Raw genomic sequence first — 14,967 nt, 5'->3', positions numbered from 1 at the left:
ATCGCTTGAGGTGGAAAAACGCTTTTGGTCAAATAATAAAACGGCGCGAGATTAAACGAAAATAACAGTCCGGAAACGAATGAGACGACCCCGCCAATAAGACAATGCGACGTGGCGTGCATTTCAGTCCGTCTAGACGGTTTTTGAAAACTTTGAGTACCACGCGGTCGGTAGGGCGGTAGGGAAAAAGGAGAAAGGCGCGATTTAGTTTCGGGTACAGTTTTAAAGACGAAACGCGGGTCGAGCGCGTGACGGGGTGTGACCGGGTGGTAGCGACGGGTGAAAAGCTACCCCGGAAAATAGAGGTGTCCGACCGCCACCGTGTCCGGTTTCCGGTGTGCCGATCGCGTCCGGACGAGACCACTATCTTCTCTTCGTCCACTATACTGTCGACGACCGTCACCGGTTTTAATTTCCCACTCACGGCCGATGGTCCGGGTTCAACGTCTATACATTAGGTACATAAATATAGTTATGATTTTGAAATGCGCACCCGATATAGTAGACGTAAGTTAACAGTATTAGGTGTTGATGATAGGGGTTGAAGTGATTGAAACGTTTAAAACCTGTCATCATCAATGAAAAGTCGAAACGAAAGACGTCGCCGCGTGCCTCGCGACTACCTGTTCGCCATCGCACCGACGATTTGTTTCAGTTAAAAAGAAAAAAAAAAGGAAAAGGAAAAGGAAAGGGAAAGGGAAAATATAACAAAGTTACCTTCTTAATGACAGCTACCCTCGAAGCTTTACGGTCCCGACGACTAACCCTTATCCCCCAAAGTTTTCCGCGTTTTACACCACGGCACGCTTATTTCTTTCAATTGTTTCCCGACGAAATTCATTTGTTTTTTTTTCTACGCTCTCTCATCACGGGTTAATCTGTTGTTTTCGTTTACTCGTACAATTTCAGCCGTAAAAACCCTTTCGACTTAAAATAGATTAATTTTTTTCTCACAATATTTCTTCCGTAAAACACATAATTATTTATCTGATATCGATCACGTCACACGATATGTTAATGCATTACATACATAATCTACCGTTACCAATTAAACACGCGCGACGACGTTTAAAAACTACTGCGTTATACACCTGCTAGGCGCGTAAACTTGTAATGGCATATTATAATATTATCATATCGCCAATATCTGCAGGAATATATTAATATTGTTACGGGACGTGTTTTCGCCTTTTATTTCATTTCTTTCGGCTCGATCGGGTTGTAAAAAAAATATATACCTACAAAAGAAAAATCGTCTCGCGTCAACCGCCACCGTTAGTTTAAGATACGCGTTACACACCTATACATATATTATACTATACATATATAATATATATACATACATACATACATACATGTATATGTTATAATATATAGTGGTCGATATCGTAGTGACCGCCACCAGGCGTACCTACTACGTATATGTATGTACATGTATGTATGTATAGATATATATATATATATATATATTTGCACCGAGCAACGGAAAATCTCCCTTCGGACACACGCACACACACTTTATACGCATGCAAAAGACAAAAGTTAGGGATCGGACCACGCGCGCGCACCAGCACACGTACGCGTACAGCGTACATATATTATACGCACGCACGCACGCACGCACCAACACTTACATGCGAGCACACACACACACACACACACACACACGCATATATATGCATATAAAGCATGTGTATTCATACACGCACACGCAAACGCTTTCCTGGGTCCGTGGCGTGGGCAGTGTAAAGTGGACCCAAGAGCGTCGGACTGCTGCTGGACGGGCAGCGGCGGCGGCGGCGGCGGTGGAGGGGCGAAAGAAGTGATGCGGCGGCGGTGGCAAAGGGACAAGCGTCGGCGGTGGCGGAGGGGGTGGTTCGGTTCGTCGACGTTAGGGAACGTTCCTCCCATATTGATCGGGGCTGACCAAGGCCCGCGCGCTCATCTTATGCAGAGCAGAGACCGCGCCGCTCCGCACCACCGTGCCCGTAGAGGTTTGGCCGGGGACCGACGCCGCCACCGCCCTCGGTCCCTAATGCCCACCCCGCCCGCCCTCACGCACCGCCGCCTACACTGCCCGCCGACGATCGCCTCGCCGAGCCGCGTGTCCGACGAGGCCGGACACTCAGTATGCAAGTTACATACTCGAAACGCCGCGCGCCGGCGGGAGGGTTGGTTACGGCCACCGCCGCCACTTCCTACCCTTCCCGTGCCTCCACCGCTGTTGCTACTCCTCCACCACCACCGTGAACGCTATATACATATATATACATATATATATATGTGTGTGTGTGTGTGTGTGTATACGAGGATTCTACCCTCCGCCGACCAACGTCAGCGACGTCCATTATGACCCCCGCGCACCACAACGTCCGCTATGCTGCCGGCCGTTGTCTTATCGCGGGAACGCGACCGGCCGCGTTATGTGTGTGTGTGTGTTTTTGTACGAGTGCGGGAGTTGACGGGACGACTGTGGTGGTGGAGGTGGTGGTGACGGGGGTGGTGACGGGGGTGGTGGTGGTGTTGGTGGCGAGGCCGGACGACGTCGTGGAAGGGGATGCGAAGGGACCGCGTAATTAAACTACCATGTTAGCCGGTATGCCAACCCTTTCGCCCGGACCGCCACGGCCGCGGATTCGGCGTAATATTTCAGTATACACACTGCACGCACGCACACTATTCGTATATTATATTATAATATATATATATATATATATATATATTATATACACCTAAGTGTCCCGCGATCTATACCTCCACCGAGCAGCGCGATAATACTATCATGTATCATTATATGTTTGTTGCGAGAAAGTTCATCACCGAGAATTAATATTTTTAACCGTACGACAAAAATAATATTGTGAAATGACAACGTCGGTGGGACTACACGACTGAGAAAAGAATATCGCGTTACGCGTACACGTATAAATATATGTCGCGAGATGGACAATAATGCGATGTTATGGAACCGCGAGAGAAACGTCTCGACTGTATAGTGAGTGGACGCCAGGGTGGAAACGTGTCGGTCGGAGGTCGTAAAAGAGTCAATGTGCGTATTGAGATAAGTTTCCAGCAGAGCTTTTAGAAATCGCGCCGATAAGCATATACACATACATACGCGTAGGTCGACGATAATGTTAGACACTTGTGAAATTATTTCCCAGTAAATCGCAACAATCTGCGTGCGTGTGTGTGTACACTCGTATATAATATAGGTGCGTGTCTGTACACGGATATAAAATGATCGTAAATTTTAATAGCGCCAAGCCACCGGACACCAACGAATGCGCGCGGTTAAGAAATGTATTATTTGGAATCCGATAAAACTTTTCATACTAATTTTGTTATCCTTATTTTTCTTTTCGGAAACAATTACACGTATTTATTTCACGAACAATCGGCTGTAATCCTCTGCTAGCTTTACTTGTCTACGGGTTACCGTTTATCACACAACAAATCACAAGCGATTAACTGCGAATAGATATTCTTTTAAAATAATATCAAAAGATAAATAAGAAAAGCTACTAGTTTTATTACGCCTGAAATATAATTTTCTTAGATTGTAAAGATATATATTTAAAATGTTACATTCTATTTTCTAATGATGTGTAACCACATATGTTAAGTTACAGGTACACTTAGGTACATAAGTACTAACACATTATGAATAATAAATAGGTATGTAATTTTGTTCTGACAATACCGAATTCTACGTAAATTATTAACAATGACACACTAACTGAATACAGTTTATACTTCATAGAAGGTAGTGGTTTCGACAAAAATTTAAAAGTGTTAAGTTAGCTAGTATTATGTTTCAAAAAAAAATATACAAAAAAATGTTTTTGTTCTATTGGTGATGACTGCCCAAGGGTATTTAAGTTTTATTCTTTTTGTATTTTTAAATTTTTAAAATATATACGCTACTAATGATTACAATAAATTATTATTTTTTTTTTATTAATTACATTTTATTAAAACATATTATCTAGTCTCAAATGGAGGGGACTCTTCCATAGTGACCCTTAAAACCACTACTAATAATAGAAATTGCTTGCTAATAAAATCTTTACTATAAAAAACCATTTATATTTATAACGTACCTACAATAAAAAATAAAATACTTTATTTTATTAAAAGGTAACTTAGTTGGAACGTTTTTAATCAATTTCGCCTTATAATTAGCTAAATTATTTTTATTTGTATAATAATATGATTTTTATGGTATCATGGTTTTATTCATTTTAAAAAAGGGTTTCTTTCCTGAATTATTTTTATTAGTTAAAAAAATTGATATTGTTTATTAATCAATTATTTTTTTTTTACTTCTGTAAAAAAGTATTAGAACAAGATTATTGATATTTAATAAAAATAATTGTGCCTACATTATTTTCAAGCAGATTTTTCTCCTTTATGCGGAAAATTAAAAATACAGAAATGCAATATTAATATTGTTTTATCGATACCAAACATGAATATAACGATAGAATGCTGTATTTTAAAAAGGAATATATTCTTTAATTTTATGCGAATGAAAGAAAAAAATTTAACAATAAATTATGTTTTTCAAATGTAACAGTTAACTTTTGAAAAAATCGGTGTAAAAAAAGAAAGCTAAAAATCATATAATGAAGCGCAATTTTCACATTCTGAAAATTTTATATTTCTCTCGTTTATTAAAAATGTGTTTATTTTTAAATAATAATCTTATGTTTTAAATAATTTATATTGTATCAAAAAACCAGTAATATCAAAATTTAAAAAAATTAATTGTGTGTATTTGATATGAACATTATTTCTTTATAACTTGTTTTTAAAGTTTATTAAATGTATTTTTAATTTCAATTCTCACAAACATTTTTTTAATAAAATATTTTCTTTACACATAAAATGCCTATCTAAAACAATATTAATCATTTGTTTTTTTAAAGGTACTAAAAGGTCTAAAATCAACTTGGTGACTGTTTCAATGGACCATTGAGGTATTTGAGGATAAAGAGTATGGACGAAATGCATAGTTTCCTCGGTTCCAAGAATTCGGACAAGGTGGACGACAAATAAAATAAAAATCAATATCATCATCTATATGGCTACTACATACCTACTATGTATCTAAAAAATTCTTACAAGGATCGCATGTATATATCTACATACATCCCATAATTATAATAATATTATGTTTTACCTATTTTTATGTAAATTGAAAAAAATTAATAGTTATTTTTTACGAAAATGTATATTAGGATAAAATTACAATGTTATTGATTTTCCAAGAAGGAAAAAATAAAAAATAGTATTGAAACTCTTAGACCCTCTATTTTTACAATAAATTAATTATGATTAAGTGACATAAGAATAAATGCCATTTTTTAAAAAACTTAAGAAAGCATAAATAAGAATAAATTAGTCAACAAATTGTTTTCAATAATTTTTAATATTGTAATTCGACGTCACGCACGGTCAAGAATTTATTTTACTTTTGATATATTACTATTTACAGTATTTATAAAAATATGTTAAATTTGTTTTCTTTTTTTCAGAAAAGCTGAATATTATTATCGTACAGTGGCCATTCTATTGTCACGAACATATATGTAAATACCAGCCAAGGTGGCGGTATCGACCGTCAATTGGGCGAGCGGTGTTTAGTCGACATCGGAAGAGGGGGAACAATATCCAGACAAAACTTGTTAAATTTAGCAGATTTTAATTTTAATTTTATTTATTATTACAACACCAGAGTTATTTCTTACATCAACATTATGTTTGCGTCGTATTATATGTCTACTTTAAAAAGTTTCACTACACATTTGCGATTATTAAAACTAAAAAATGTTATAATCTTGAAAATGTGTAATCAATAATCATAAATAGAAGAATGTAATATAATTTTTCGGTATTACAAGTACATACAATTTTTTTATAATTAATATGAAAAATATTTATAGATATTATAGTTATATTCATACATTTATATAAATTGTATACATTTTCATAATATATGTTGTAATTTGCAAAAAATTCAACATAATTTGTTTTATTTGATTTAATATGTTATATATTTTGTACAGGTAATAAACGTATTTTGTAAAGTTTAGTCGTATAAACTATCATAACTTCTAAGAAGACAATCATATTCTAATGATATTATAATTTATAAATAGAAAATATTTAGATATATAGTATCTACATACTACACTAACAAATTACCTACCAATTTATTATAAACCTTTTTTAAGCTATTAATTTACATAAGCTTATATATTAAACATTGCTATCATATATAACTTATATAGGTACATAGATGTGTGATATGTATGTATAAAATATGTAGATTACTGTGTAAAATAAATTAATGTCCAATATTTCAATATAATTTAAAATGTGTGTTTAACATAACGAATGATCAATCAAATAAATAATTGCTAATGTTTTTCTAGATTACTGTTTTTAAGTAGTATATACATTTATGTTAATGATTTATCAGATTAAATAAATATTATTAACATTTATTGTGATAATTAAAAGCTATCTACCAAAACCAAATAAATTCATGTGTTAAATATTTGATTAATTTAGTTAATTATGAAAACACACAAAACACTATATCGTGTAATTGTTGACATTAAATCGAGATAAAATACTTTAAATATTTACAATATTATTTTACCTAACGATAAATTATTACACAAGATTCTATAATTTTATAAAATTATTAGGTATTTACTAATCAGCATTTTCTATTTTTTTAAGCTCGGATAATTTAATACTATTTATAAGTACCTATTCAATATTTTAAATCAACCCATATATTTAATTTCTATAGTAAATATACTTTGTGTTTAATTTGATAATATTCATAATTTTTGATCATTTTGTACAATAATATAATAACGAATCATGTGGAAATTTTTATTTATGGAAAGAGTTTCCCACGGGGTTCAAAGGACAGCTGCTTTTCAAAATACTACAGAATACCAGAATAGCATAAACATTACCACCGTCACCACTACTATACTATAATATACAACGATGTTTTTCAACAAGATATGTATGCCCGAGTTGAGTTCACAAATACTATTATTGTAAAGGTACTTACGTATAGTAGTGAATACTGTGTGGTTATCGAAAAGATGGTCAACCCCACATATTATTTAACCTCAAATCTTAGCCAGTTACACCTGACAGCTAAGTGTTATAACTTATAACCGTAAACATTTAAATTTTCAACAATTAAAAAATTAATATTTTCAAAAATCTTAATCGTATTATTAAAATTCAAAAATACCTATTTCACAAAAATGTACGAAAAAAATTTTATGAAAATATACTCTAAATGGATAATTTGTTTATTAAGAAGGTATACGTAAAACATATATTTTTTATAAAAAAAAAAAACAATTAATTAATTTTACTTATAATTTTTACTTAATATACTATAACAATAATGAAATAGCAAATAGATTCAAGAAGACAAACAGAATGTTAAAACTCAATGTATTAATAGATTAGAAAAATTAACGAATAATACGAATACTCAATAATAGAAAATACGCTTCAATTTTAAAATTTTCTGATAGAAAAGTGATTCTAGTTGGTATGGGATAAAAATTAAAACTTTTCAGTAGTTTCTTTATTAGGGAGAATGAAGATATATTAAATTCTATAATATTTATATTTTTTTTATTAAATTCACTACTATCATCGACTATCATTATTTTTTTTTTTTAGTTCTATATTCTATCTAGGTAACTTTCAAATTGAGTGATTTACACCAATGTTTTTGTTTTTACCTCGCGATTTGTTTTATACAACTATTTTTTTAATTCTGTAATCCATAATATCTTTAATATGCTGCGTACTTAAATATAGTTAAATTTTATTAAAAATGAAAGAAGATGTAAATTATAAGCCATAATTAAAGAAATATGTGAACACTTTAGAAGTTTTATAAATAGGTGTCATTATTGCATATAGTAAAATATAATAATATACATACCAATTTCGAGTCCACATGAATATATTTGAATTTCAATAAAATAACTATACTCTAAATATAAACTACAAATGTTAATAAAAAAAAAAATGCATTTTATATTTTTAAAGTATTTAGGTTTTATCAAAAACTATTGTGTATGAAGAAAATTAAAAATTAATTAATAAATAATAATTATAGGAGGCAGCTATATAATTATTTTACTATCCTATTTAATTATCATAAATTAGTAATAAAATAAATATCATAATTTTTTATTCTGAGTAGGACGAAAAATATATTGGTGTTTCAATTATGTAGTTTTTTATTATTTGTTATAAAGCTCGCTTTAAGTAGAAAATTTGGTTGATATTTTAGGAAGTTATAAATAGAAAATTTTCAGTACTTTTCTTACTAATTGAGGAAAATCAAAAAAAAAAAATAAATAAATATATTATGATAAAACTAAAAGATTTGTATAAAACATCTACAATTTTTAAGTAATTGAAGTTTAGAAAGGAATAACCGTGGTAGGAACTTAATATTTTCACAAAATATTAATATTAATATTTTTTAGACGTGATATATTTTTCAATATATTTTGGATATTTATTGATACATAAAATGTCCTATTTTTTTTCAATAAAATGTTTGCTCCTTGGTAAAAAAAAAAACTTGAAAATAATATATAAGTACTCAGTTTTCTTAAATACATATAAATAAATATAAAAAACACATTTTCAAAATTCTTTCTTATAAAAGCGACTTGTTAAACTAATACATATATAAATAATCTAGCTATAAACTTACGGACATAATGAAAATGTGTGATGAATGCAGTTTTTCTCCATAATTTTCTTCTACATAGTTAAAAAATCTTAATTTTCAGATTTTAAGTATTTATTAATCCTTACTGTCAATATTTTGTCTTCTATTTATCTACATTATACATATAAGTACAAAAAAATAATTATTATATTTATTTATTATAATACCTTACTTTTGAACAAATAATTTATTTTATTAAAATTCCTTACCAAGAAATAATGAGACATTTGACATGCATCGTCTTAGATAGTATTTGTTATTCTATGTCTCCAAAGTTCATCTATCAACGAATTAATTTGCATGTGTACATGTACCAATTCTCAAATATATTTAAAAAATAATGTTTATAAAGTAAAAAACGGTTGACAAAAATATTAGGTAAAGTTAATTAATATTTTTGAAAATACAAGTTAAAAATTTTTTAACCTAAATAATAAATAAATTGTCTTATCATACATAATTTGCAAACAAATTCAAACGCCGACTAATATTCTTTAATACATGTCTTATGATATGAATTATTGTCAACATTTATAAAGCTCTTATGACATTGTAGAATACCTGAATACTATAGAACGTATAGCTAAGTTTTAAACTTTATAATTTTTACAACGTAAATCTAATGATGAAAAATTAGGTATTTTATTTTTGTGTATTACACGTGTATACAAATTTATATAATATTGTGAAAATTAAATTATAGTGAAATAAATGTTTGTATTATACACATTTTATACGGTATATAAATTATAATTTTTTATTAAAAGGTATGCAAATTTGAAATTGTACACAAAACTTAGACTTGATTGCTTAATCATTTCCTGTTTACAAACTGAATCATATTGATAAAAACTAAAGAAATTAAAATTAAAAATAATAACCAATGGCTAATAAATTATAAAGTAATTGATAACGATTTTAATTAACATAAAGTAAAATACTTTTGCTTTCTTACTATTGTAGTTTTGAAAGTTACAATTTTGTTGATAAATATAAAATATTTAAAAAATTACAATTTTACTAAACTAATTTAACACTGTTGTATAAAATAATTCTATGCAATGTGTATGATACGATATTACACATTTTTATTATACAAATTAATATATCTTCATCTTGGTTTCCATTGAAGTAATAGCATTGTGTCATTATAAAAAAAAAAACATTTGTCAATTGGTTATATTTTGTCCTCTAAACTAGTCATTAATCTTAACACTGATCAATGGTCACGCCGGTCACAGTAAAAATAAAACATTGTAAATCGTAATTCTTCTTGATTGACTTGCAAATCATAAAATATTATTTAAAAATGAATAATATAAGATTCGTTTATAGACAGCGTCATCTAGCGGAAAAACATTTCGACATTCATGATTAGTTCTTCACATACACGTTAAAAATTTTGAACTAACGCCAATTGTCAACAGCAAGATTTATAATCCACCTTGGACGACAGCATGTGCTGAACTTGGACCATAGACAACAAATTAAATGAAATTATATTCACGTATGTACTCATGAATATAGTTTCATTTAATCTGTTAATTAACCATTAGTTATAATTTATGACCACAGAATACCAAGTACCAATGATCCTAGACCATATTATATTTATATACCTACCAACAGTACCAACTAGTAAATATCCCATCGACTGGTATTGTAACAAAAAAATCTACATAACAACTTAAATGGTTTCAAAAATTTACTTTTCCAATTTCCATTATTAGGTTAAATTAAGTTATACATAAATTATTAAATGATTATATATAAATTATAATTACACAAACAATAAATACAAAATATACTCGATTTATACACGAACTTATTGCTTGACATAATATAAAAATTCTTCGTTCTTTATTTATCTAAATAAAAATTAAATTTTTTCTAAATAGTAAAATTTTAAAAGCGAACAACATTTCATCAAATAAGAGTGTTTGCTGTTAAATAGTCTTACTGTACTGCCATCTATATAGTCACTAATGCCTAGTGGCACCTACTTTCATGATCAGTTAATATTTTATAATCAATATGATATACCTATATAATTATTCAGTAGCGTCTCACAGCAAAAGGCACATGATCACGTTTTCAAACCAAAATATTGAATAGAAAGAAAATGGATTATAAAGAATTAAAATTTTATAAAAGCATAATATTTTATCAATTGTATAATTGATTTAAGTTTATAATTATTGACAATTATCGAAAATAATGTTATCGGATAGGTACTGAGTTGCAAACTATCGATAAATCGTATGATATAATTGTTTAATCCAGCGGTTCCCAAACTGTGCTCCGCGGAGCCCTTGGGGCTCCGCAATGGTTTCCCAAGGGCTCCCCGTTCATTATTATCTGTATGTATACAGTTCGTATTAATTATGCTTCATAGAACACAGGCAATTGCTAATGAACGTTAAATATTTCTTAGGGCTCCACAAGAAACTTTTCTTTATAAAAAAGGCTTCGAGGCTGAAAAAGTTTGGGAACCGCTGGTTTATTCATTTAGATTTAAGGTGAATAAAAGTTAGATTACCGGCAAATTTCCATTGTGTCTCAATCGACTTGAGTATCCAAATAACCAAATGGCAAATACTACATTATATATATATATATATATATATAAATGGGCATTCGTGCTATGTGCGATCTGTCGCACGATAAACATTACTAAATAAATTAACTTGTGACCTACCATATTATATGATATAATATTATATTTTAAAAACTATGTAAAACCTTTATTGAATAATACAAATATAATTAATCTAAATTTTTTTAAATAGCACTGCAATTCTAATTTTATTAATCTAACCGTGCTCTTAACGAATATCCTGTATTGAATCGATAAAAATGTCATCAGATTTATGTATTGATCTGTACCAGGATTCAATTAAAAGACTAAAATAAATAACGTTTGGCGATTCATGCGATGTATTATTCAAAAAATTGTATTTCTTAAATTGACCATAACGATTAGTTTAATGTAAGTATTGCTCAGTAAACAGTAGATTATTATATTACATTTAAAGTTGTGTGATAGAACGCATATTACAATTTAAATTGTGGGGTACTGCGGTAGATCGTACCTATATTGCACGAATGCCGATAAACGACTTTATTATTTGATGTATTGTCGTTTTGTATACAATCGACCACACTGTCAGTACAAATTACACGGTGAGCAGAGAATAGATGAATGCCAGTCTTATTTTTTTACATTTGTATTGTAGTAGTAGTCCGGTCTCCAGCACATTTACATTTTTGATTTTACAACATTTCAAAAGAAATTTTAACGTTTTAATAAGTAGGTACCTACCTACCCTGAGTTGTGGTAATGGTCAATAGGGTAAAATATTTGTACTCTTGCTTAGTGCTTCATCTACTGTGAACCATACTACCTGCCACAATGCCACATAATCGTTTTATAAGTATTAGATTATACTGATTATAGTGTGAACTATGGTCTATGAAACATGAAATAGAATTAAATTTAGAATATTATGTTCTACCGACTTCTACGATTATGGGCCACCAGGCACCAGGTTGTAAGCCCTTAATGTATTTTCATATATTTGTGGTAAACCGTAATGTTGATAAGATAAACGAACCGTTAACACTGTAACCGTGTTGTGGTTCTTATGCTTTGCAATGATTATGCGATTTTGTTTTTTTAGGGTTATGTATAAACAATCTAAGTATTATCAGCACAATTTAATACTAATAATTTCGTATTTTGTAATCTATTCGATATTGACGGTATTAGTGTATTGCTAAACATATTTGGTCTTAGTTGCTTTTCCGGAATATTGAATAGTATTGAAGTGTATTAAGTTTAAAAACGTTTAAAAATTATTGAAAATGTCTCTTCTCAGTCATTGTGGAATTCAAGGTATTCAAGAAAGCGGCATTCATGATATTACAAAGGATGAAGTATCCACTGGTGTAAGTAATAAGTTATTATTAATTTTACAAAATGAATTATTAACACACTTTTTATCTGTCGTTAAATTTGTGTACACCATTGTCCCTTTGTTTAATGTAATTATGTATTATTGTTGAATGTGTAATTAAATCAATTTAATTAATAACTTTTAGACTACCATCATAGCAGCTACTTATGACGGTGGTGTTATAATCGGAGCTGACTCTCGTACTACAACTGGGTAATTAAAAAACTGATGATTGTAACAGATTAATTATTCATTTAAGATACATTTGATTCATGTTTTGATAATTGATATTCCATTTGTATTTTACTTTTTAGAGCATATATCGCTAACCGAGTTACTGATAAGTTGACAAAAGTATGTGACAACATTTACTGTTGTCGGTCAGGTTCAGCTGCTGATACACAAGCCATAACTGATATTGTTGCATACTACATGGATTTAACTAGGTAATTAATGATATATTGTTAAATGAACGTATTAATAATTAAACGAGTTTTTTTCTTAGCATTCAAATGGGTGAACCGCCATTGGTCAGAGCTGCTGCCAATGTGTTTAAAACCCTGATATACGAGAACAGACATCAACTGACTGCTGGTATCATTGTAGCTGGGTGGGATAGCAGATTCGGTGGACAAGTAATTAATATTATATATTATTTTTTAAGCTACTTCTATATACCCTCTTAGAGAAAAAAAAATGTCCTAAACATACAATTTGTATTTAATTAAGTCATTTTAATGTAAATTAAGAATTTTTAAGAATTTGGAGTCTTAAAGTAATAACATAAATATTTAAATTCAAATGTTAGTATATAAAATATGAAACTTTTTTTTATGAAGTTGAATTTATAATAATAGAAATATTTTGACAAAATAAAAAAAAACTTTTACATGTAAAGACACTTTTATATATCTTAATATTAACAAATTAAGTACCTATCTTATTAAAATTGATTTAAAAATCATTTATTAGGTATATTCAATCAACGTGAGTGGTACCATTGTCCAACAAAATATTTCAATTGGTGGCTCTGGTAGTTCCTATTTGTACGGTTTTATGGATTCTCAGTATAAGGATGGAATGTCTCAGCAAGAATGTGAAAATCTTGTCCTTAACGGTATAACAATAGTTAATTTTTGTCTATTACTATTACTTAATTTTTAATATATATTTTTGTTTAGCAATTTCATTGGCAATTAAACGTGATGGTTCAAGTGGAGGTGTTGTGCGTATGGGAATAATAAACCATACTGGTTCTATTCAAAGGAAGTTAGTACTTGGAGACCAACTTCCAAAATTCTATGATAATATCTATGAAGAAAAACCTCAAATTGAAGTATCTGGAGGAGATGCTGCTATGGCTTAAAATTTTTTTTTTTTTTTAATCATGAATTGTTTTGATAATAATATCTATAAATTAAATAAAATTGAATAAATTTAAAACATGTTTTTATTCTTAAATTAATTAACATTAAAATACCTGTTGATTAACTTACGTATAGAAAAAAATATAAAGACTTATTTATTTATTTTATTATTATAAAATTATGATATAATTAATTATAAATATTATTTAAATAATATTTAATTACAAAAAATATGAAATATAAAATATAATAACAATAATAGTATGCAGTATCTGAATAAAGTTATAAAGACCAATTAATGATGATATTTAAAATAATAAAGATGTAAATCATACTCTTTTATCGATTCATATAAGTATTGATATATTTAGTAAACACTATAGAATATAAAGAAAATTAAGTTTTTATATTGTAATTGTAAAAATAATAAGGTGGGAGTTAATTAGTGCAGTTAAATCTGACAGAAATTTGTATGAAGAAATGTCTTTAATAACATTGTTAGTGTTTATAATTCTTATTAAATTAGTCGAAAACAGTAGAGAAATAAGATGATTTGGATAGAATAGGGGAAGTGTTAAGATGAGCTTCTATGTTTTGTTTTAGGACTATGGTTGTGTTTGGAGACTTCACTCGAACATGAGAATTTTAGAGTTAATTGTATGATCCTATTTGCACATAGAGTATATTTTTCAGAAATTTTATAACCTTTAGTATAATAAAGACTATTTATTCTTGTACTTTTTTTATACATTTTTAGTGTTTTATGTGATTGTTACAAATATTTATTATCTGACATATTGAAGATAGTAAATAATAAAATAATATTTTGGTATGAATATGG

General features: G+C 29.4%; 1 protein-coding gene across 1 annotated transcript; it reads left to right on the top strand.

The window, feature by feature from the left end:
* Positions 1-12,518: 12,518 nt before the first annotated feature.
* LOC112594172 (proteasome subunit beta type-6) lies at positions 12,519-14,195 on the top strand. Its single transcript, XM_025338829.1, has 6 exons — positions 12,519-12,751; positions 12,905-12,972; positions 13,074-13,205; positions 13,265-13,394; positions 13,732-13,876; positions 13,941-14,195. The coding sequence occupies exons 1-6, from the start codon at positions 12,668-12,670 to the stop codon at positions 14,123-14,125; spliced, it is 744 nt and encodes a 247-aa protein (XP_025194614.1). The 5' UTR covers positions 12,519-12,667; the 3' UTR covers positions 14,126-14,195.
* Positions 14,196-14,967: the final 772 nt, after the last annotated feature.

The sequence above is a fragment of the Melanaphis sacchari genome, unplaced genomic scaffold (genome assembly GCF_002803265.2).
Source record: "Melanaphis sacchari strain LSU unplaced genomic scaffold, SCAv2.0 Contig221_pilon_pilon, whole genome shotgun sequence".
Lineage (NCBI taxonomy): Eukaryota > Metazoa > Arthropoda > Insecta > Hemiptera > Aphididae > Melanaphis > Melanaphis sacchari.
Note: the sequence above shows the minus strand (reverse complement) of the source record. Positions and strands in the feature narration are given on the sequence as shown.